Source organism: Peromyscus eremicus, chromosome 1 (genome assembly GCF_949786415.1).
Source record: "Peromyscus eremicus chromosome 1, PerEre_H2_v1, whole genome shotgun sequence".
NCBI classification, from domain to species: Eukaryota; Metazoa; Chordata; class Mammalia; order Rodentia; family Cricetidae; genus Peromyscus; species Peromyscus eremicus.
In genome coordinates, this window is record NC_081416.1 from 2,031,087 (window position 1) to 2,056,489 (window position 25,403).

Sequence of the window (25,403 nt, forward strand, 5' to 3'; positions counted from 1 at the left end):
CTGAGCTTTGGTACCTATCTATAGGCTGTACACTCCTCGAGAAGAGAATCTCCTCTAGAGAGAGTGCACCTCCAAATTGAGGCACACGGCCCGTGTGACTTACCAATTGCAAAACCAACTCCAAAGTTGGGAGCGATGAGTCCATAGATATTTTTTGCAAAAGGAATCTGTAAGAGGAAGTTAATATGCTAAAATAAAAGATATTGACTCTAATAAATCATCTTGAAAAGAAAGCCTAAAAATATCTTTTATCTGGGCCTGATGGACCTGTTCCCTTTGGAAAGAAATGAGAGCAGAGAAAGGAAGGGGGTTGCCATCCTAATCTTTAAAATCCAAAGCCCAGATTGAGGGTGTAGTTTAGTGGTAAAGTATTTGCCTACCATGCATGACACCCTGGGTTCAATCTCCAGTGCAACCAATCAATAGATGTATGTCAAAGCTGAAATGTAAATTCTGACTACTGTGAAAACTTAATTACATGGCTCCTTGGAAAGATGGCTTCATCCACTCTCTTGACAAAGAGAGGATGGCCATATTTGGGGAGATATTGGCCACTAAAATATGTTGATTCTAGAGTAACATCTTGCTGTTGTTCAGAGTAGCTGCCATAAAGTATTTAAGACACTTGTCATGTTCAGTGGTTCATGCCTGTAACCTAGCATTAGCAAGAGTGAGACCAAGAGGATTGTTGTCAGTTGTAGGCCAGCCTGGGTTACATAATGAGACCTTAAGAAAACTACAAAAAAAATTACAAAATTAAAAAAAAATAGAAAAATAACTTGGTAAACTACATAATAAATTTGCTTAAATAACATCTGATCTAAAGTTAAATGATATGCCCACTGGAGTCTTTCCAGAAATGTTTGAAATGACTTTTAAAAACTGAAAAAAAAATAAAGAACATAATAAAACCAAATATTAGCAAACTCAAACTGTTATAGAATGTTGCCTGGTGAGTCTCACCCAAAACAAGAGTTTCAGTCCCATATGCTCCCACTCCCCCGACTGCCTGTCAAATTCAATCTTTCACTCACACATAAAATGCTGATTCCAACAATTATCATTCCGAGAAGAGCACAAAGCCACCTATCAAAAGAAAAAGCATGTCAATAAATGAATACTTAGGGTGTTTTTCCTAAGGCACATCTTCAGTGAAAATCATAGCAGTTACTTGTAATAGCTAAGACAGAAACACTGAATTTCTTCAAAGAACCACATTATTATCAAAACAATAGAATGAATGCTTTCATTTAATCTTACCTTCCCATTTTGTGTGCCAGTATCCCAAAAATATTGGTTCCAATGAGATAAGAGATACTTGCTGGCAAGAAAACAATGCCTGTGAATTTATGAAAAGGATACCTTATCAGCACTTCTACAAGTCACATGTCAGAAAAACTAATAATCACAGACACTGAAGCGATGGTTCAGAAGATGAGATGAAGTCTGGGGCCTGCACCCATGCAGCTAATATCCGGTTTCAGTCTGGACCCCATATGGCTTATCCATTCCAGAAAGCTGCCGAGACACTTCAGAAATGGAAACCATTTCTCTATCAGTGGCTACATCTCACTTCCATCTGAGTCTGGTGACAGCATTACTTGTGGACCAACAGAGACAATCCCCAGCTGTGGGAGTCCAGTAATGGCCACCCATGTGGTCTGGGCATTTGCATATGTGTTCTCACTTCTGAAATTCTTACAAAAGGCATAGCCATTGAAGAATGCGGGGCAACTAGGAACAAGTAAAAAGGAAGCAGTGGACACTAACCAAAGCCCAGTTACTTTCCCTTGTAACTTTACACACATATATGTGTGCACAAAAGGTTTTGTCACACAAAGAGGACTATGGAACATCTACTGCTCCATAACCTGTTTTTCTCAATTAACTGTGAACATCTTCCTATCTTGAAAAAAAAAAAAACTACTTGGTCATTTTTCATGGTAAAACTGTGACTGACAGATTCTTCATGCCCAAGACTTAATGGCTCTCCAAGGGGAGACAATGAACCAGAAGCAATTTCCAGCAGGCAAAGGCAAAGTTGCCTTGAACATGGCCAGCACTGAACAAAAGGCCCATCAAGATAAGCCATATGAGTACACAAGAGATCTGTCCACTTCAGCTCTTCTGCTCATTACTAGGATGATCTCTACACAAGAGACCACTTTTCAATGTCTTAATTTCAGTATTTTTTCCCTGATATGCTAGACTTGATGCCAAGCCTTGCCCTCAAACAGTAAGAGCTGCTTTGTTCTGCACCATCTCTGTGTATGCTAGCTATGCATGGTGAGTGGTCCACAAGTGCTGGTCTAGGCAGGCATGATTCTGTCCCTTTAAGGATAAGACACTGAGCCATTAGACCCTAAGAGAAGCTGCTGAAGTCGGAGCCTCTAACACAACAGGAATTTCAGGTTAATGGGGTCTATGATCAAAACGCAAAACAGAATCATGCCAGAACTAGGATTTTGGGAAATGACAGTAGAGAGCAATCATATGTTCCTGGAAATTATTTCCATCACACCCAGTGATGTGCAGAGGCCAAACAGTCACTCAGTATAATCTGATTGGGCAAACATTTACTGACAGCCATATGCTCAGTACACCCCCAGCTTACAGCTAGAGCAATGAAAATGAGTCCCGTCGCCATGGAAGTGTCTTCAAGGGAAAGAATCAGATGGTGTTTGATCTGTGACATGGCTTGCTAAGAACATCATAAGATACAGTTCTGAGAACCCTGAACCTGCAGCTGGTCACACTCTCCAAAGCAGGCAGGATTAAAACCTGACCCCAGAAAGTCTGTGGTAGACCTCCCACACTCTGCAGACCAGGTTGGGCTAGGTAATAGAAATCATGTTGACTTTGCCTCAGTATCAGTTGGAACCAAGGGCCATGGGTGTATAAATGCAAACTGTGAGAAAAATAACAGCAGGACAAACAGCCACTGGCGTATGGCCTCAGGATCACAGAAACAAAATGAAACTGAAGGGACTGTTCTATGGGAACTCTGAGGACCAGATCCCATTTGACAAGGTGGCCGCCACTCTCTGACTCGTCACAGCCCTGGAGGGCTGCAGTCCAGCGTTAGGGGAGATATCCTGTAGATAAGAAGGAAGTTGATTTTTGCATAAAATTTTATTAAGATGAAATGTTAAATGTTAGAGAACAAAACCAGAAGACTCTCATGTACATCACTGCTGACTGTACCCATCAACCAAACACTCTACTTGACCTTGGCCCACAGACACCCTTTTGTTTCTAGTCAAAGAAGACAGCTCTGCGGGCCCAGCTAGGATCCAAGGACTCCTAATGTACCAGAATCCAGTTAGAACTCCAAGCAGGGACACCGACAGACTCCTCTCCTCAGTCCCAGCGAGCAGCCCGACCTACTCAACCTGAAAGGGGTGCCAGTCTCACACAGGACTAAGAAACACAAGGGCAGCAAGGCCATTGGCAAACTCCATCATGATTCTCAAGCAAAATTGCACTGGATTAGAAAGCACAAAACAAGGTGTTGGCTTGAACTTGAAGCTTGCTAGCTTAACTTTGCAAGGTTCAAACCCCTTAAAGCCCTGTGAGAAGCCACTGTTCCCATCCTGTATACTCAGAATGTGGAGGCTCAAGTGACACACTGTGTCATGTGGCTGTGAACAGACTTTTTTCCAGACAGCTTTTCCAGAGTGACTTCAGTAACATGGCTCCATGCAAATCTCATTTTCCTGTTCTCCACGCTGGCCTGCTGGCCCTCCCCACACTATAATAAGTACCCAGCAAGCAGGAACCACCTCATTTCCCCATAAACTAGCTCCATTGTGGCAGGCAGGATGTGCCCCAGAGCATGGCTGGCCACCCAAAGAAAAAGTCCTATCTGGTGTGCTAGCAAATGCCTTTAATCCCAGCACTGAGGAGGCAGAGGCAGGAGCATCTCTGCAAGTGAAAGGCCAGTCTGCTCTACAAAGGGAGCTCTAGGACAGCTAGGACTACATGGAAAGGCCCTGTCTCAAAAAAAAAAAAAGCAGGGTGTGGAGGGAGGAAAGGTTCTGTTTGAGGGTACCCACTTCACGGAACTGGAGAGACCACTGTCCCTCAAAAACAGGGTTTCCACAGAGAAGTCACAGGCAGAAACTGGCTCTACACCTCATAAACTTCCCTCAGAGCTCTCCCACCTGAGTGAGAAGTGTAGATGCACCTGGTCTATACACAGCATCCAATGTCATACGCATATTGCTCTGGCAGGAGTTCCCACAGGCTCCTCCCTCATCTCCAGTCACACCAGAAAACCCACGGCAGGGACCAGTCCACCTCAGTCCTGAGCAGCAAAGCAAGGAAAGGCTTGATGTCATGAAGCATCAGGGAGTGGATGCTGTACGTGTGACCTGAGAGGTGACGGCAGTGAGTCCTTGAGACCCTTCTGAGCCCCAGACGATCCTCCCCTGATTGTTCCTAATGGCCGATACTGGAACTAGTGACAGTAGGCCTTGGTTGCCCTGACCTAAGTAAGAGAGGCCTGCAGGCTCAAGACCTGGCATCCCCAAACTACATATGGTTAGCAACTCATTTTTCTTTATCCACTCGCCAGGCTAGCACAGGATGCCCTATGAAGTCACAACTGGTTAGGACAGAATGGGCTCCCTGCCTGGCAGAATCATCCTTGCCCCCATGACTGTATCACCACATCACATTCAAAACAAACATGCCAGAATAACCAGCAAGTGAGTTTGGCTCCAACCTTGTCTAGGGCCATTATACAGGGCCTACATTCCCCTTTGGGGAGTTACAGGCCTCACCCTGAACTCAGCTCCTGTGCATCAAGCTGTCTGGGAGAAGTCATTTGGCTTTGGACTAGAGTTGAAAAGAGAACAACAGAAAGAGTCCATTCTCAACAGCTGCAGCTCAGGACCTGCTCAACATGGGATGAGGAGGTACTGGGGACAGGTCAAACTGAAGCCTTATGGAATAGGCATCTGCCATCTCTTCATTCCCAAAAACTACAGCCAAAACCAATTCATGAGAGCAATCACATGTCTCTCACATAGCTAAAAGGTCTGCTTGGCTCTGACTTCCAATCTCTCCAAAGATAACAGGGAAACAGTCAGTCAGAGGCCAGATTTCTGAGGGGCAGTTCCAGGGCAAAGGCCACTGGCTCCAGGCTACTCCACATTACTCACCCCACAGTACCCTTTGTTCAGGGCCAGATGGTTGCAGGAACCACTAGTCCCAAGCTGTAGACACCACTAAGAGGATCTTTCCTCTCACACTGAAGATGAGGCAAGAGTTAAAATCAGATTCTCTCCAAGAGACAAAACTACCTCTGAGGTGAATGGCAGGCAGAGCCTGAGGGTGGGTCAGCTAAATACTAGGCAATGACAAGCTGCATCAAATGATCTTCTATTGACATCAGGAAGCCTGAGTTCTAGCTCCTGTGGCCCTGGGGCTCCTCACTGACCTTAAAGACTTTAAAAAGAAAGCCTCGGGCTCTGTCTGGAGAAGACAAGAGTAGAGCAGCCTAAGTGCCCTGCACATGGCCAGGACACATTCAATTAGGGTCATAAGGCAGATAAGTGGAGACACTGGCAGCTTCAGAAAGCTTCCCAATTGAGACATGAAGTAAATGCACTGTGTTTGACCAAGCCATGCAATCCCCAAGTGGACAAACAGTGCCTCCTGAGAACAGTTTAGCTGCAAGGTGCCAAGGACCAGAGGGAAGGAGACATTGGAACCTCCCAAAAGGATCAGCTGTGGTCTCCACACGTGACAGCCTGTTCACACTAAGATCGAGAGAAAGTGTGCCTAGCAGTGGCTTTCTCCAGGAGCCTGGAAACTCCTTTGGGCATCCACTTCTGCCCTGATGGGCAAGGTCTGAACTACAGTGTCTAAGCTAAGAACCCATCCTCTACTGAACAGCACATGTGGCTTGTGTTTGGTTTCACCACAGAATTCGCATCCTATAAAATCTACCGTTTCAGTGTTTCCAGTTGGGTGGTTTTCAGTATAACGCCAAGGCTGAGCAACCATTACCAGAAACAGAATCCATGAGGTTGCCACCTTCCTCAAAAGAAACTTCCCACCTGCTACAAGTCCCTTACCCATGCCCTACCCTGGTTTGTTTGATGCCTTTTAGGGACTGTTTGATGGACAGACAAAGCAAGCATTACAGAACCTGAAGGGGCTGGAACTTTGTTGAGACACATGTCCTGAGGCAAGCAGAGCAAGGGTAAGTCCAAGCTAGGGCTGTGTTAGAGGAGAGATGAGTTTGACCTGGGTTTGATTCCATAGACCTACATGGTGGAAGGAGGTAAGGTGTCCTCTGATCTTCTCAAGTATACTATGGCACGCGCACCACACACAGACACACACACACACACACACACACACACACACACACACACACACACACAGAGAGAGAGAGAGAGAGAGAGAGAGAGAGAGAGAGAGAGAGAGAGAGAGAGAGAGAGAGAAAATGTCGAATATAATGAAGTCAGAACTAAGCATCTTCATACGAAGATATCCATGTGAGTTGAAGGAACTAAGAAAATAAAATACATCTCTAAGACAGATAATACATATTTAAATAAAATTGTGTGTGTGTGGAGACTAGCTTTCCAGAACATTTAAAGTTACAATGATTCAAGAGGAGGTCACGACACAGGGACAATGGCAGATCTGTGAGAGAAAAGAGAGAATCCAGAAATGGGCCCAAGAACACATGGCCACTCAAAGAGAAATGGAGATGGGGGATCAGATGCTCCCAGAGACATGGCCCAGGGATGATAGCTGGGCACATGAAAAAAAACATCACATCCCCATGCCAAAATTAGAGCAAAATTAATTCCATGCAAACCTAATATTATAAGGCAAAACACATAAATGCATTAAAGGAAAACAGGGGCTATTTAATTTTTAAATGATCTTGGCAAGGGAAAGGCCTTTTTGAGCTAGACAACGACATAAAAACAGAAGCCTGTCAAATCTGACACAGCATTTTAAATGTTCTGGGACGTGAAACACATCACTTATAAAGTGAGAGGACACAACAAAGTGAGGGCAATATTTGCAAATTTTCTCATAAAAGATTAATACCTGATACAAAAACAGTATTTCATCAGTAAGAAAAAAAACAAACAGCTCAATACAAAAACTGATAGAGATTATCAGCAAGAATCCCACACTAACCAAGTGTGGTACACACTTGTGATCCTGGTACTCGGCAGGCTGAGGCAGGAAGATCAAGAATTTGAGGCCAGCTTGAGTTACATAATGAGATCTCTCTCTCTCTCTCTCTCTCTCTCTCTCTCTCTCTCTCTCTCTCTCTCTCTCTCTCTCTCTCTCTCTTCCTCCCTCCCTCCTTCCCTCCCTCCCCTCTCTCTCTCTCTCCCTCGTGTACATACATACCTATTTACTAAAAATTAAATCTGTGAAAAGAGGCTACATTCTTACCTATTGGATTCCAGTACCTACTACATCAGTTTTACTTGGGGAAGGTACCCTGCAGATATCTGTCCTAACATGAGGGGAAGAGGGAAAGGCATGAGTATTCTGCAGTATGGACCAGTGGCAAAAATGAACTATGACACCCTTCAATAGGGACTGCTTGAAAATACATATCGCTGAGATGGGGTCATGGATCAAACCATAGGGCACACAGGCAAGAGGATCTGAATTCAGCCCCTAGGATCCACATAAAAAGCTGGGCATGGTGGGATACACCTGTAATCCCAACATGGGGTAGCGGAAACAGAAGCGCCTGGGGCTCCCTGTTCTGCCAGCTTAGCTGACGGATGAGCTGCAGGTTCAGTGAGCTCTGTCTCCAATGGCATTGACCTCTTGCCTTCACATACATACACATGTGTACAAGTATCTGCACAGGGAAGAAGGGCAAGAAAGGGAGTCACAGGGGATGCCCAGATAGTGGGGAGGAAAGTCCCCATGTGGCCTAGACTGTAGCATGTTTAGACTGGAGAGCTAGGAGTGATATCCATAATGAGCAAAATCACAGCAAACTCAGCTCAGGTGATAGACCTAACCACCCTGAGAGGCTCGCTCATCTCTGCCAGAGAGTTCAAGGAATACATTCATAAATGCTACACAGAAAACTAACAAAAGAGAAAGACAAGGTAACGACTAACTCAAGGAAAAATGAATCGGAAAAGAGATAATCAATCATGGTACAATACAGAGTTCAGCTTGGGGACAATATTCACAGTCACAAAAATGTCAATAATAAATTCCACTCTAACAAAGAAATGTGATGCAATTATAAAGAGTCTACCAGTATCTGTGGATGATACATTCCAAGACTTCAGTAGATACCTGAGGCTGGAGAGAGTACCAAAATCTATACATATCTACCTACAATACAATGTAGTTTATAAAACAGACAATGACGATGAAATATAACAATTCTAACAATGTCCCATAATGAGATCAGTGTAGATGTTTCCTCTACCTCCTCTATATCTCATTCCCTTTTTCACTTGAAGCATCTGTCAGGAATGATTAAAAAAAAAAAAAAAACCACCAGAGCTGAAACTGCCCCCAAAGTCCATTTGGGACAAGCAGCAGTGATCACTCTATCACCTTGCGGTGGGTGGTTCTGAAGGGCAGGCATACAGACAGACAGGACCCACCCCAGTCCTTACCCAGTTGCCACTTTCGGGAGCACATGGTCTCCATCATCCAGATGGGCAGGGCGGGCTCCAGCATGGCTATCCCCATGTTTGCAAAGCAGATGGAGCCTGCGTAGGAGGAAGAGTGTTCGTGAGCTTCTGCCTTCACACGAGTGTCTGTGATCACTCCAAACGCGGACCCCATGTGCCCCCGCTCAGACACCCTACTTCCGTAAGACAAAAGCTAAACAGCCAGCCAAGGGGATAACAAGAAGTATTAGCCGGGCGGTGGTGGCGCACGCCTTTAATCCCAGCACTCGGGAGGCAGAGCCAGGCGGATCTCTGTGAGTTCGAGGCCAGCCTGGGCTACCAAGTGAGTTCCAGGAAAGGCGCAAAGCTACACAGAGAAACCCTGTAAAAAAGTATTAACTTTAATTTTGAGCAAGTCTAATCCCAGAGTTATAAAGTCTGTAACTGGAGGGAGCCATCAAGCTCTTTTGGCTTATCCCATCCATCTTACAAATGAAGGAAAAGTGTTCCAATTCATTAAGGAAGAGAGCTGCGTGCGGCAGCCGGCAGACCACCCACAACATGGGGCATCCTGAGGCTCTCGTGACTGGGTTTTCCTGTGCAATGGGCTTGGATTTTTTTTTCTTTTCTTTTCTTTTATTATTTTTTTTTTAAATTTGGATTTTTTATTATTAAATTTTTAAAATTTATTTTACACACCAACCAGTTTCCCCTCCCATTTCTCCTCCCGTTCCCTCTGCCCACTTCCTTTCTACCCCCTCATGCATTCCTCAGAAAGGGGCAGGCCTCCCATGGGAGTCAGCAAAGCATGGCATATCAAGTTGAGGCAGGACAAAGCTCCTCCTCTCTGCAGCAAGGCTGAGCGAGGCATCCCACCATAGGGAAAAGTTTCCAAAGAGCCAGCTCATGGGCCAGGGACAGATCCTGGTCCTACTCCTAGGGCCCATAGACAGACCAAACTACACAACTGTCACCCATATGCAGAGGGCCTAGGTCAGTCTATGATCCCATGGTGCACTGGGTACAAGTGTGCTGGGGACAGGTGTTTTTCTAGCTGTATAACAGAGCGTATCCATACAAATATTCATCATTCATCTGTTAACCAAGCTCTTTGTAAATATAGAGCCACCTGGAAAAAGACACACAGAATGGCCCTCCATCATTCTAGAAGCTTCCTGTGTTGTGCTCTGTGGAACCTGTAATTTGCTAGAACAAATTCAAAGAAAGTTGTGCAATCATGATGACAGTGTACGCATATCATTCCTGGTGACATTTAACAGCAGAACATATGAACAATTGTACTCTCTCTCCATTCACCTCACCCCTAATTCCCTCCACCACCACCACCACCACCACCACCAAATGTAACACAACAACTGTGGCTAGTTTAATAGTGTTAGGTACATCTTTGATTTTCCTTTCATCACTGAGGTTCCAAGAAGCAGTGAGGGCCTAGACTGTACTGCCTGGCCCATAAGTGCTCAATTCAGGGAGTTTACATCTCTAGGACTCTACCCTCCCAAACCCTTTTCCACCTCATCTTGGCTCTAGAGTGTCTCCTGCACCCTATAGAGTCCAAGGCATGAAGAGCTTGGGGCACTGGCTTCCCACTCCTTAGCCTATGTGCTGCCTTGGTTAAATCCCATAGCAGAAGAGTTCAATAAAAAACAATGCAGACCTGGGCAGTGGTGGCGCACACCTTTAATTCCAGCACTCGGGAGGCAGAGGCAGGCGGATCTCTGTGAGTTTGAGGCCAGTCTGCTACAGAGTGAGATCCAGGACAGACATCAAAACTACACAGAGAAACCCTGTCTCAAAAAAAGCTTGATTGATTCTCTCTCTCTCTCTCTCTCTCTCTCTCTCTCTCTCTCTCTCTCTCTCTCTCCTTCCTTCCTTCTTTCTTTCTTTCTTTTTTGAGACAAAAATGTCTTGTAGCCTAGGTTGGTCTTTCCTGCACAGCTGAGGAGGACCTTGTATTAGATTACAGGTAGGCATTACCAAGCCAGGTTTATGCAGTGCTGGGGAATAAACCCAGGTTTTGTGCATGATAGGCAAGCTCTATCAACTGAGCTACATCAGCAGCCCCCAACTTAAAGGGCTAAATATAAATCTCCTGTAGAAGGCAAGACCCGGTTGTCTCAAACATTCTCAGTTTTTCTGTAATGTGGGAGCCCTGCTTAGACAAATCATTCCCTCTCCGATTGAGCCACACGGTTGCCAGAGGGCTACTTGCTGGTCTCAGCCTTGTATCTGGGCACTGGGAAGGGAGGCCCAGGCCCAACAGAAAAGTGAACTGTCTCCCCTGGGACAGAGCCACAGAACCCCAGAGTACTGTTTTTTGTGGGGGGGGGGTGTTTGTTGTTGTTGTTGTTGTTGTTTGTTTTTGTTTTTTTGGTTTTTTTTAGTCCATTTAGGCCTCACATCCAAAAGTATGACTTCTCACTCTGCAGGCAGAGAGGTGTCCTCTAAGGCTCAGTTCTCAGGCCAAAGACCCACCTGAGACACCTGAGGTGAGGCAAGCAAGCCCTTCCAGAAAGTTCAAGGGCAAGTAGTGAGCCTTTAACACAAAGACAAGAAACAAGCGAGGATAATGCAGGATATCCCACATCCCTGAACATATTTCCAGCAGGCAAGTGGAAATCATCCCCTACTGCTCACCCACCCTCTTAGAGCTATCCTTAACTTTAAGAACTCAAGAGCCCCACCTGCAGCGATGAGGATGTATGGATCCTTCAGCAGGGTGGTTAGGGGTGTCCCCTTCTGACTCTGTAAGGCAAAAACAGGGTTAAAAAGGGGCACCTGAACTACCCTTTGGCCTTTACTCCCAGCTGCTTACCTCTGGCTGCACTCGGGATGGCTGGAGCACAAAGAGTTGAATAGCTACAAAGGAAAACCACAGATGATCCTCTTGGAAAGCAGACATGGCCCAAACACATGCCATTACAGAGGCCAAAGCCACGGCCACTCACCTCCATCTAAGAGCACCAAGGCAGCGAGAACCAGGAAAGGAACTGTCTTCCCCACAAACTCATAGAGCACACTCCCAAAAGGAGGTCCCACTACAGCAAGAGAGAGATCCACAAAACAGCCATGGTAAGTGGGTACCTCTCTCCATAGGATAAACACCCATTTGATTATTACATTTTGTTCCATAAAAGATCTGGGGTGCACACTCTACATTCAACTTAGTATAATGTTGAACTTCTCCCAGGGTACATTTTCACCTAAGAAATGGGACGAGCACACAAAAGCATCCTCAAAGACCAAGGGCCTGAAGCAAAAGAGGCAGGCCAAGAGCTGTGTTGGTTCTGTAGCACAGAAGGGTCTACAGATTCACGTCTTTGCTACCAGTAGACAAGGGAACCACTGACTCCAACAAGAAGGGTAATGCCAAAGACGGTAAAAAATCCAACTCTCTGTCCCCTGGCCTAGGATGTCAGCCAGGGCAGGTGTAATGGCAGATACAGAAGACTGAAAGTTTCTGTCAGATTAAAACTCAAAAATTTTTAGAAGAATGGATCTGACAGACCATCCTACTCAATCCTGTTTTATATACTGGAGCCGACGAGGTTTGGAGAGAGAGGCCAGGGAAGCCCAGATCCTTCCTGCAAGAGACTCTGCCCACCACTCCCCAAAGGCTCTATGGAGGTAAAAAACAGAAATAGGAGGGCTGGGTGTCTGTTCACAGGAATGTGGATGTGAGCTCAGTATGGCCAGGACTAATGGGCAAGCACAATTGTAACCCAATGCCAAGCAGGTCCCACCTGCAAGTGACTATTACATACCTAAGACCCCCATGGCCAGGCCCCCCAAAGCAATTCCCATGGCGTTACCCCTCTCTTCATCATCTGTATACACGCTGGCCAGCATGCCCATTCCTAAACAGAAGAAGATCCAGTTAGCAGTGTCCATGCTCTGGGGAGCACCAAAAACATCCTCCATGACATCCTTCCTCACCCGCAGGCTCACCGTCTTCCTGAGCCAACGAGACTAACTGATATATAAGGCTGGGCAGAATCCAACAGGAAGGTGGGCACCTTCCCCAAGAATCTTCCTCCATCCCTCTCTACCTCCAGTTCCAACATTAGTCCTCCCAAGTGCCCAGCCAGGCTCCCCACCCACGGGCATTTTCATACCCACCAGCCACGGATGAGCAAGAGGAGCCGATTCCCTGCAGGGACCTGGCGATCAGCAGGAAGGCATAGCTGCTGGAGAAGGCAAACACTGCCAAGAGAAGAGCCCAGGCCCTTACTTCAAGGTCATGCCCCTGCCCACAAGACAGGGATGTGACAACATTGTGTGATTCTGGAACCCACCCTTAAGCTATGAGAATGTCCATACTTGAGGCTGTGGGCTGCTCCATGAAGCCCCCCCTTTCTGTACTGTTGCCAGTACAACAGCCCCTCCTCCCCCAGGTCTAGTCCAATTCCCAGCTCACAGGAGACAGAGCAAACAGCAGATACTTACTAACTGTTGAGATAAACATAATGCAGAATCCAGCAAACATGGGAATTGGATAGCCGATTCTGAAAGACACAGACGTGAAGGGTCTGATGATGGCTGGCTGTTTTTGTAAGGCTTTATATTGATTTTTCCAGCCATTATCCGTTTGGGATCAGCTGGATAAGTGGTCTGTCGACTTGTCTGAAAATTCATATACTCAGTGTTTCCTACGTGACCTTTTTGTGTTTGACTGTCTGAGAATATGAATACACTTATGGGCTGCCACTCCGAATGGAAATTTCTTTGGAATAAATGTTAACACAATATTGGCAAGTAACCCCAAATACTTCTAAAAGACAAAGAGCCTGTTTCTGTCATTATTGTTATTATTATCATGAGTATAGTTTTTGAAAGAACTTCCCCAAAGGGACAACTGTGGTCAGTCAAAGCAGCTTCCGGGCACCTCTGCCTGGAGGTAAGGCCACTCCACTTGGATAAAAGCCCGTCAGGTGAATCACCTGGCAAGAGAAACAGCAGCACCATGTCTAAGAGGCACTAGAAATCAAGATGCTAAGATCTGCCTTCCTGCTAACCACACTGAAGCGAGCCTAGAAAGGCCGTGTGTCTCATGCAAAAGTCTACCAAGTTGCTTGGTAGGACCGATGTCCACTGAGGATCCTGGCACCAGGCCACGTTGTATCAGAAAGGCATATGTCTCGTTAAATACCCATCCTCCCCTCCAAAGCAAGTCTCCTTTGGTCTCCACAGAGAGAAAAAGGCTATCTATCACTTTGAACCCAAATAAAGAAAAGTGTCCATATGCAACTGTCTACCAGAGTACCTGAAACAGAAAAGATTCTTCAGAAACTTCATTTGCGTGTGTGTGTGTGTGTGTGTGTGTGTGTGTGTGTGTGTGTGTGTGTGTGGTGTCGGTCAGAAGTCAACCTCTAGTGTCATCCATGAGAATGCCATCTACCTCCTTTGAAATATCTCCTGTTGCCCAGGAGCTCCCCACGTAGGCTAGACTTGCTGACCAGCAAGCCCCAGGGACCCTCCTGGACCTGCTTCCCAGCACTGGGATTACAGCTGTACGTCACCAGGCCGAGCATTTCTACGTAGGTTCTGGGGGCCAAACTCAAGTCTGCATGATTGCAAGGCAAGAGCTTCACTGACTGGGCCACTCTCCAGCCTCTCCCCTCCATCCCAGGGACCTGGAGAAGGACCAAATGAACCTCAGAAAGAAGAAAGCCAAGCATGCCACATCCGGGCCTGTGGAGAAGGGCTCTTCTAGTGGACTAGACCATCGTGCAAAGCACCCCATCTGCACCTGCCTTTGAAGGTTTTATACCCAGCCCAACGAGCAGTCACACAGCTAGCTCATTGACCTCCTACAAGTGGCCAACAACCTCCTCATTTCACAGATGGGGAAACCAAGACATGAAAAAGTGACTTGTCAGATGCCGTTTGGGCTAGCTGCTCTTGGGCTATGCCGCCAGGCCAGGCTTTTCCTTGTAAATTTGACAACCTCTTTAAACAGGCAGAGTTCATAGATGTGGTTTTGAGTTCTTTTGTCATAGATTGTGTGTGTGTGTGTGTGTGTGTGTGTGTGCGTGCATGCATGCATGCCTACAGAAGACCCATAGGAAGGTGCCAGATGTCCTGTTATATCATTTTCTGCTGTAGTCCCTTGAGACGGAGTCTCTCACAAAACTTAATGCTCACAGTCTCTGCTAAGGTGGCCTGCCAGTGAGCTCCTAGGAGATACTTGTCTCTTTCACGGAGCCCCTGGGCCCCACAAGCATCCCTGCAGCCACTTAAGACGTCTGTGACCCCTATGCTAGCTACAGGTAGAAGTTCTTGGTAGTTTCAGGACAAAGCTTGAGAAAACACAACAGCCCTTGCATGTAGTCCTTAGACCACTAGTGATATCACACCTAGTCTACAGAGTAGCCAGTTGCCCAGGTCACCTTTTAGGGAACATCTGCAGAGGGATGGGACCCTTCTTCTGGTGACTGCAGCCAGGGACCAGCAATCTGATGGCCTGAGGTTCTCACTTCATTCCTCGAGGTAACTGATTTATATACCTGCTCTTCAGGTGACCAACCCTAGAGCTCAGGAAAGCTGAGATAGGAAACAGGACTACGTTGAGGTGGTGGGTTTACTGAGGCAGGGTAGGAAGACATGAGACATGAGAAGAGGAAAGGGTCCTTAACTGCAAAGTCCAGTTGAGGTCTCTCACCAGCTGAGAGTCAATTCCAGCACAATTAACATTTGCCCTGAAGGTTGCTATCACAGAGAAAATGTTCTTTTTATATACAGGAATCCCAAACAAGAATGTAAAAGTAGCAGTGGTCTTACTCTCTTTTTCCAGACATGAGCCTGACATTGTCTGGGACCTCACATACAAAAAAAAAAAAAAAAAAAACAACCCACAAACTTGTTTCCAGGAAAACACCTTACCTTCCTGTGCAACACCACTGAGCTAGGGTTCTGCCCTGTCAGCCGTTACCCTGGCCAGGGTACCTGAGGAAACTACGCTGTCACTCAAGCTCCTAAGCAACCTCCTGATGATTTAAGAACCTATCAAAATTGTACATAAGGCTATCATAAAGACAGCTGAGTGCAACTGTCTCTTGAGGACTCCTCACTCACCCCCATGTAGGTGTATCTCATCTTTTCCTTGACCACCTCTCTATTAAGCTTAAATCTACGTTACAAATTCTTCTTAGTAAATTCCAATTCCACTTCATACCAGCTCATCCTGAAATTCCTTTTTGCATCAAAGTAAGAACCCCAACTCCACCTGAGTAAATTCCGGAAAAGGACTCCTCAGGATGTTGAGGCAGCAACATGGAGAGGTGTCTCCGGCACACATCCACCACTGTGGACAGCCCCATTCCTGTGAGCCTCAATGCCTGCTGGGATGGAGGGTACAGGGTCTCATTGCAAACCTAGGGTTGTGTGCCTAGACCTGGGTCTTCTTACCAAGCTTGGAGCTTTTGTGTTGTTTTTTTTTTTTTTTTTCATTTGTTTGTTTGTTTTTAGCAACATGGCATCTACTGTCTCTAAAAATTCCTTGGGGATTCTAGCAAAATAAGTAATGGATGACACAATGGCCAAGCTGGAGGGAACCACAAAAGCCAGTTGTCCACTTCAAAAGCTGTGCACACCTGGGCCCAGGGCGCTCTCTATTCTTTGCCCAACATACATGTGCTCCACACTCCACACTGGCCAAGCTGCTGGTAGAATGGCCAAGTGGTTACCGTGGCAACACCCTTTCCTGGTGCTCGGCCCCAAGTTAAAGAATATTGAAGGGTTGCCTCATGGGACTCCACCCTCAGACTCTCTTAGTTCTCTGTACATCACCTTCGAAGAAGAGCTGTCCTGTGCTCAGGGCACTGAGCACTGAAGGGGACACAACAATCTTTCTCCTTCTCCACAACGTCTCTGAAATGGACAGGGACTCAAGTGACATTAGTCCTCACTGGCTGAGTTTTCTCTCAATGTGTCTCAACTCAATGCCATCTCAAAGTATTGCTAGCAAAGCTAGATCTGATTCAGCAAGCCTATATCCAAATGGCCTGTTATCAACCCCTTGTGAGTCATGCTGGACCACAGTCATTCTCTACACAATACCAGGGAACAACTGATCCAATCTGATTGTGACTAAAAATCATGTATTGACTCCCTCAGAAAACATCTAGAACAATAGATGGTATACTGGTTGCAGAAACCAATGTGTGGAGAAGCCCAATGCCCTGGTTTGCTTTCTAGCCCTGTGATGAACACCATAATCAAAAGCAACTTGGGGAGGAAAGAGTTCATTTGTCTCACAAGTCTCAATCAATAAGGGAAGTCAGGACAAGAACTCAAGCAGGAGCAGAGGCAGGGACCACAAAGGAATGATGCTTACTGACTTGATGTCCATGGTGTGCTCAGCCTGCTTTCTCATACAACCCAGGACCAGAGGCGGCATGACCCCAGGTGCTCCCACATCAATAATTTACCAAGGAAATGCCCCCCCAATGACTTGTCTACAGGCCAGTCTGATGGATACAATTTAACAGAGGTTCCCTTTTCCAAGGCAACCCAAGTTTGTGTCAAATTGACAAAAACTACTCAGCATGCCCTCTGACAACTGATACTTCTGTAATGCTAATTGTTCCTTTTTACCAGAAAAACTAACATAGACTTCTTCTCAGATCACTGAGACCACAGTATAGTCCCTTCAATCACTGTAAATGACAGAGGAGAGGATATAAATAAGGACCCCATAGAGTGTGACCTGTCACCAGCAGAGGTATGATCTCCATTTCAATATTCTCTGCACACTCCTAAAAGGTACAACAGGAAATGAATGTCAAGAAACAGGAATATCTTAAATTCACTCAGCTATAACAGGAAGTTGGTTCAGCGTTTAGGAAATGAAATTCTCAAGTCCAGCCCTTGGGTCTTCTGGAGTTTGGGCTAGATGTGTGCAGGGACCTGTGTGGCCCACAGACCTGCCTGGGTCCCTGTGCTTGCAGGAGAATGCTCTAATTCTATTCCTGGTTCCTTCTGGCTTCAGTGTGAAAAGCCCATTGTGAGCCCATCGTCCCCTCCCTCGCCATCCCAGTGATGTCTAGGATGGGAGATCCCTTTCCCAAACAGCTGGTTTCCCTGTCTGCAGATGATCTGAAAAGGTCACTGCTTCTTTCTACAAAGCCTACTTCAGACTGAGCGGCTGAAGCTGGAGGAAAAAAAAATAACCCCAGAAGATTTCAGAAAGCTTTCATGCCCTGTGGCTTCCTGCTTGTCATTCAGATGTTAGCTAAGGTCTGCAAGGAAAAATAACTGCTTTCAAATATACTAGGTAACTATGGAAATAAATTAAGCCACTGACACTAGCTTGATAAAAAGCAGACCACCCAGACAATGACAGGCTAAGAAGGAAGTGAAGGGAGCTGGCTCCCAGTGACGGAGTGACTGCTCCCAGGCCATCTGCTGGCTTGAAACAGCACTTGGGTCTAAAGATGCAACTACTATTTAAAGTGGATGCTGAACGCATGAAGAAGACAGAGCAACTATGTCCTGGACTGGGGATATAGCCAAAAGGTCGCTCATGCTTAGCATCTGAACTTTAACCTTTTCACTAAAAAAGGAGAAGAAAGGCGAGTGGACAAGAGGGAAGGAGAGAGGGGCAAACAGAACATACTTTTACCTGATTTATGAGAGAGAAAGGTAAATGATGTTTTCATATCGTTTGTCTCTCTAGAGCATTCCTTTTATGCACATACATGCCTTTTTTCTTTTTTTTTTTTTTTGGGTTTTTCGAGACAGGGTTTCTCTGTGTAGCTTTGCGCCTTTCCTGCAACTCTCTTGGTAGCCCAGGCTGGCCTCGAACTCACAGAGATCCGCCTGACTCTGCCTCCCGAGTGCTGGGATTAAAGGCGTGCGCCACCACCGCCCGGCTCATACATGCCTTTTATGTACAAACGATGACGGGGTCACCAGTAGAATACTGCTGTCTCCTTTGATACACAGTTACCATTATGGAATGAACAGTTCAACTAGAACTATAAAACAATCCCATGAGCCTCCATTAGGGAAATGGATCAAACCCTGAGACATTAGGAAATGTTACTGGGTATGTGAAAGTAAGTACATGTTCCAAAAGTCAAGTGTCCCTCTTTCTGTCCTGCCACACAGGGGCTGTGAATATACAGTAGCCCAAGGATAAATAAAACAAGAAAATGTGTAGCTAAGGCTAGCCCAAAATGGTCACTTCATGTTCGTATTCTGTGTGAGAGAGTATCCCAAAATTTCAAACAACAGACAAGCAGCCTGTTATTGTGAGTCACCCCATGAAAGCCGCTGTGCGGATGTCGCCTTGGTCATGAAGTGGAAGTGGAGACTGTGTGATGTGGGGTATCTGGGCTCACAGGGGGGGGTCACCTTAAGCTAACCCAAGGTAAGTATTAGAGAAGAGCCTCTAGAAAGATTCCTCCACACATCTTTAGGGATGCCTGAGACAGCTCACTTCGGGAGCTGAAAAGAAACTACTTTTCCAGAGCTGGGGAGGTCCAGGTGGGAAAGACTCGGGCTTTCTTAGTCTTAAGTTCGGCACACAATGATTAAAAAGTATTCCTTTACCCATTCAGCTTGGCCCAGAAAGGGCCCAAGGAGATGTTAAGAGTAACAATTTTAGACCAGTGTTTTTTCTTTTTAGTAGCTAAAACTACAAACTGTATCATATGGGAGCGGGAAAGAGTTAGAGGGCTTAGAAACAGCACTCGGTTCTAAAGATGCAACTACTGTTTAAAGTGGATGCTAAGCTAAGATGGCTTAGAAACACCATGGTTGTGCGTGAGTATTTTTTTCTCCTGTGTCATCAACTCCTTTATCTCTAAAATTCTAGGACTGGAGCAGCGGCTTCTGGTAAAGCTGACAAGGTGTTTTTATGTCTTTGTAACCAGGAATCTGGGCACCACCATTAGGTATGTATGTTTACAACACAAAATGTGAGTTATACACAACATTTTTAGCTCTTCAATCAGAAACATGTCTGTCAATGTTAAAACACTGTTTTAAACACATTTGTTTACAACTCTGAAAATGTGAGTCATACCTCTTGTTGTTAACTAAAATGGGATTGGAACAAATTACATCAAGACTGTTTGCAGTGCCTCCCAGGGAGACTGGGAGAGCTACCCAATGAACTGGCCCTTCTTTGTTAATCGCCATCAGAACAATAGCGGGGAGCAGACTGTGAGTGACTAGAGGAGCCAAGTCTCTAAATCTGCATCTCCTGGGCTGGGAAAGCATTCAAAAAAAATTTACAAACTACAATAATTTTGAAAGAATGACAGAGTTCACCTGATTGCTCTGCATCCGTCAATATTAAAATGTTCGTATTTCCATGTTCCCAGGCAGCACAAGAAACCAAATAAATAAATAAATAAAATAAAAATCATGTTTTAAATTTAATGCATAGCCAGGGCAAACAGTTAGGGGTTTGCTCCATCTCATTTCCAAGCTGGATTGCTCACCATGAGGTTAGACTGCAGCTCACAAACCGAAAGCAAAGTTGGGATTTTCTTGGAAGACGGTCTGAGACACAAACCTAAGAAGCTTGTAGCTTCAACCTTAAAGCTTTAGGGCAATGGTTCTCAATCATCCTAACGCCACAATATGGTTGGGTGACCCCAACCATAAAATTATTTTGTTGCTACTTCATAGCTATAATTTTGCTACTGTTATGAATTGTAATCTAAATATCTGGGTTTTCAGATGTTCTTAGTCGACCCCTGTGAAAGGGTTGTTTGACCTTGGGGTCACGACTCACAGGATGAGAACCTCAGCTTTAGGGGATGTTTAAGAGGGTAAAGTCTCACTGACTTTAAACAAGCTGCTTCTCAAATACATAAGTAAAACATCAAAAACAAGATTGGGATTTTGAAAGCTGTTTGTTTGTGACTCCCATTTGGAAGATTGGAATATTCACCTCATTTCAGCAAGTTGGCTAAGTATTACCCAGTGCCTAGTCATGTTCCTGCCGAAGTGATTGGCAGGGCATTATTACGATAATGTCCTCAATTTTCCCATATAGTATTCGAGCTGTTTGCTCTGTCAGAACACAAAACCCTGAGCCGTTTTTCTGTAATTATACCAGATGCATTTAAAGAAGTGCTCTTAGTCTTGAAAAGGAAAAGAAACAAGCTTGTGACTCCCAGTCTCTGTTTGGTTTTGTCCTGGAGAACAGAGGAGGGGCAGAATGTCACTTCCATAATGGGGCTTCTCAGTGGGTGCACACTCAGCCATGCCTGGGTTCATTTGCTTAGCATGCTTTGTATGGAAGCCACGCAGTCCTGCCCAGAAGATGGGAGGGCTGGCTGGAGCCTGGGTGGTTAACACAGGCTCGGTGGCAGTATCCAGACCACGATATCACACTGCAACAGGAAGCGAGCTCTCTGTGAGCACAGCAGCAGCAGCCTACGTGTCTAAGCACAGCTAGTGCTGGGGGACGGCAAGACCTGGCACACTCCCTCTGGTCCCTCTGAGGTCACCCCAGGCCTTCTTAGCTCACAGACCTTGAACCCCAGAGAAGCACAGGGTTCTACTCTTATTGGGCCTTTGCTTAGTTCTCTGCTATAGTTGCTATCTTCAATGCTTTGTAACATTTGAGCATGGGACCCCCATTTTCACTTTGCACTGTGCCCCACAAACGATCTGGCCACTCTTGCTCCCTACTGCTGGGCTCACAGATTCTTCATTGTGTGGCTCTGGGATCTGAAATAACTCACTGCCCCCATAATAAAACCCCATGTCTCTGGTCTAGCACTTGGGGCCTTATAACTTTGCCTAGGGACCCCTCCCTAACCACTCCCCAGCCCCTCCCTCTAAGCATTACCCCATCCTCCAAGCTCTTGTCCTTGTCTTTTCTAGTCTGCTTTACAGCCATGGGCTTGAAATGACGGTCACTCCCTTCTCTGCCATTGTAAAAAAGCGACAGAATCTTGCTTATGTAGCTCAGGCTAGACTACTATTTACTATGTAACCTCGACTGGCCTCTATCTCAAGGCAGTCCTCCTGGATCAGTCTCCTAAATGATATAATTACAACCTAATTCTACTAGCTCTCCATCCTCACAGCTATCCTGCGCTTTGAGTCTCCAAGTACAAGACAGACCCAGGCCACCTTGGCTGTAGAAGGACATTTGCTGGATGGCTGCCAACAATGGAAACGAAGATGCCAAAGAATTCATAGCTTCTAGGTTAACTCAAAACCAACTTCAACAGCTTGGATTCTCAGACAATAGTCTCCATTCTATTCCCTTGGGGTGTGAGGACAAAATGGAGTGACCAACAGCAGGGAAAGAACCTAGCCTGGGATCTCCACATCAGCTCAGGTTCAATGTGTGGAGCAGGACTGTTGACCTCTCCCACACTGCATCTGGACAGCTATTAGGTCTTTCACCATGTTAACCCTAAAGTAAAGCACCTTGGCTTTCAGTTTTCTTTTCTTATTTGTTGTGTGTTTGGTTTTGGTTTTGGTTTGTTTGTTTTTGTTTTTTGTTTTGAGATAGAGTCACATGTAGCCCAGGCTGGCCTTAAACTTGCTATGTAGCTAAGGATGACCTGGGACTTGTTAACCTCCTGCCTCCCTCTCCTGAATGCTGGGATTACAGTCATGGGTTACCATGCCTATTTATGTAGTACTGGAGATTGAACCCAGGGCTTTATGTACACTAAGCTAGCACTCTGCTTGCTGAGCTGCAGCCCCAGCCCTAACCCTAATTTTCTTTAATCAATACAGAGGTGGGAAGCCACCTGACCATGTTGGCTATGACCACTGAAAAGCCCCTCAAGAGCAGCCATGACAAATGTAAACTGCATTTGGAAGAACCCATGTTTGCTTCCTGCTGCAGGCTTCCTACATTAGTACCTTTAAGGCAGCAGAGGGAAGGGTGAGTGGAGTGAATATGGAATTCTGGTTACCGAGGATGAAGACACCAGGCTCAGGTATTTGGTTTCCCTGGCCCACCATCCACCAATTCTCTACAGTACTACAGAAGAGTAAGCAGCAGATTCGGGGAAGTGAATGGGAACTCTTCACCTGAGGCACACAGCGTACCTGTTGGTCAGCAGTCCGATGAATGGGTTGGTGAGGAGCTGGACAGTGGCTTTGGAGGCAAACAGCAGCCCAACTTGCACATTTTCATTCAGGAGGTCTTTGTCTTCGCTTGGACAGTCAGAAGGGACGATGGATGTGTTGGTCACCATGTGCTGTGTGGTGGTAGCCTTGTATGGCTGCTCCCCTGGGAGGCCCCCGGTAGCATTCCCGGTGACATTCCCAGTGATAGGAATAGTAGAGTTGTCATAGTATGAGAATATGCCCTGGGAGCTTCTGGAGGTGGAGGCTATGAGTGCTGGCCTAGTGGTCTGGATTTCTGTAGTATTTTTCTCATGCTTGATGCTGTACAGGTAACTGGGAATGATGGGAACTGGAGACAGTGTTGGAGAGAGAATTAATGATCACATCAGAACCTTTTCTGAAACAAAAGCCATCAAAATTAAGGTTGTGTGAAAAGCCAAATGAAACTCATGTACCCCAGAAGAGGAAACCACAGAGGACATGCTGGAACAGTTTCATATTGCTTAGTCTGAGATAGATAGATAGATAGATAGATAGATAGATAGATAGATAGATAGATAGATAGATAGACTCTGAGGGTCCCACCATGCCCACTGTGTAGCAGCTGTGCCCACATGACTGGCCACAGAGATGTCTGTCATTTATAGGGTTTCTCATTACAGCATTCCTTCAGAGGAATATGCTGGAAAGGCAAAACACTGTCTGAAGGAAGTCAGTGCTGACCCAGCATCAGAGAGATTCAACAGACTTTGAAATGCACAAAGCAAGCAAACGGACATCTAAATTCCATTATGTACTTTGGGGAGTGGGGTGGGGGAACCAGCCCCTGCAGGCAGTGATAAACTGGACATTCTCAGCAGACCACCTGTACCACGTGAGATTTGCAGATCCCTTAGACTTCTATCATGGAAAAAACAAAGCTGCTCAATGTTATAGAAGCTCTGTGCACTCCAGGAACACGGGGCATTGAAGACAAAGGCCAGCGGAGTCCCTGGCTCCCTGTGAATCCCACAGCTGACTCTCCTGAGCTGAAAATATCATGGAGATCTTCTCATACTCTGCAAGTGGGGAGGGAGGAAATGACTCACCACCTGAGAGTCTGAATGAAAACCAAATTTTTCTGTTTCATTGAAAACTAGTTTTCAAAAAGAGCATTAGGTCTCTCACCATGTTAACCCTAAAGTAAAGCACCTTGGCTTCCTGCTTTCTTTTCTTGGTTTGTTGTGTGTTTGTTTTTGCTTTTTTGTTTTGTTCTGTTAAGATAGGGTCACATGTAGCCCAAGCTGGCCTTAGTCTATTTGAGGGACTAAGCGGCTTGGTTTTGAACCGTTTGGTCTGAACTTGTCATGTTAGGAGAAAGTATCAGACCAGCACGTTCACAGTCGCTCTCTCACTGAGTCCTGCTTCCATTACAAGGAACCCTGAGATCAAACGCACTTAAATGTCACTTGCTTTACTTCAGAGCTAGATGGCGACTTGCTCATTCAGTCGTCCACCAACTATTAACCCACCTTTCAGTAGCCTAGTAACTGTCCTAGAGGGCGGCAGCGCATTGCTCCACTTCGACAGAAATCTTTTTCATCGCAGTGAAGTGGGCAAAGGGAAGTAGGCAATTATCACGAGGAAACACAACTTCTGGTGCTTATCGGATGGTCACGGGTTTCGACCTGACCTCCAGGAAAGCGAAGCCACAAGTGCAGATCCCAGAAGCAGGGGCGAAGCAGGGGCGAGGCTGGCTGGTATTCAAGGATTTTTTTTTTTTTTTCCACAGCGCTTTCTTCAACTTTTTTGGGCCCGCAGAGCTACTCAGATAAACTGGGGTGTGTGGGGTGCGGAGGACAGGCTGCCTGGGATGAGGTGCCTGGGCCCGGGGGCTAGATGATGAGGACAAGGTGTTGGGGACCCAGTGCCAGGGACAGGGTTGCTGAGGACTAGGTACCGAGGACGAGGTGCTAGTGACCCAGTGTCACGGACAGGGATGCTGGGGATCGGATGGATGCCCGGGATCGGATGGCGGGGACGCAAGGTCCATACGTACCCACGACGGTGAGCAGCATGTTGTCCAGCAGCAGCGCGAGGAACACGATGAACAGGATCAGCTTGCGCGAGTGGCGGCTGTCCCGCAGCCATCGGAGCAGAGGCAGCTCGCTCAGGGCCATGGCTCTGCTGTGCTGCAGGTGCGGGTGCGGTCAGTGGCTGGGGCAGCCAGGAGTCCCGCGCCACACGAAGCACAAGGAGTCGCGTCCACCAGCGGTGGCCCGGGACGACAGGGAGCTCTCGGTTTCGCTCACGCGTCCGGATAACGTCCCTAGGAGCGCCTCCCCAGCCGTCGGGGACCAGACCTGGGACCCGGGGACGCTGCCTCTCCCAGCTGCACCCAAGGTCCCCGCTCAGCCCGAGTCCCGGGATTCCCGGACCCCGCCCACTGCCTTGGAGGATCCCCGAGGGGTCTCTGTCCTCCCCGGCCCCGCGTACCTCCCGGTCGCCTGCGAATGCCTGCTGGGTTCTTGCACCACACTGCCCTGACCTCCGTCCGTGCGTACCCCCTGCTCCAGGTCGCCTTCTCCGCCCTAGCGCCTCAGAGCCCTGCTCAGTTTACCCAGTCCGCCTCTGACGTCACGGACAGCGCGGAGCGGGGGCGGGGGGCTGAGACGCTGGCCTCCGCCCACCCAGAGCTGCCTCTTGTCCCCGGTC

The 25,403-nt window shown here is 46.6% G+C and overlaps 1 protein-coding gene across 1 annotated transcript in view; it reads right to left on the minus strand.

The window, feature by feature from the left end:
* Slc18a2 (solute carrier family 18 member A2) overlaps nt 1-24,868 on the minus strand; it is a 34,426-nt gene extending 9,558 nt beyond the window's left edge. Inside the window, exons 1-12 of the mRNA XM_059255836.1 lie at nt 24,748-24,868; nt 22,689-23,058; nt 13,101-13,159; nt 12,774-12,857; nt 12,419-12,511; nt 11,603-11,692; nt 11,470-11,513; nt 11,339-11,399; nt 8,637-8,732; nt 1,261-1,339; nt 1,035-1,086; nt 104-167 (exon numbers count right to left, since the gene is read on the minus strand). Of these exons, the coding sequence (XP_059111819.1) occupies nt 104-167; nt 1,035-1,086; nt 1,261-1,339; nt 8,637-8,732; nt 11,339-11,399; nt 11,470-11,513; nt 11,603-11,692; nt 12,419-12,511; nt 12,774-12,857; nt 13,101-13,159; nt 22,689-23,058; nt 24,748-24,868 (1,213 nt within the window). The remainder of the gene's footprint in view (nt 1-103; nt 168-1,034; nt 1,087-1,260; nt 1,340-8,636; nt 8,733-11,338; nt 11,400-11,469; nt 11,514-11,602; nt 11,693-12,418; nt 12,512-12,773; nt 12,858-13,100; nt 13,160-22,688; nt 23,059-24,747) is intronic.
* Between the last annotated feature and the right edge of the window lie 535 nt (nt 24,869-25,403).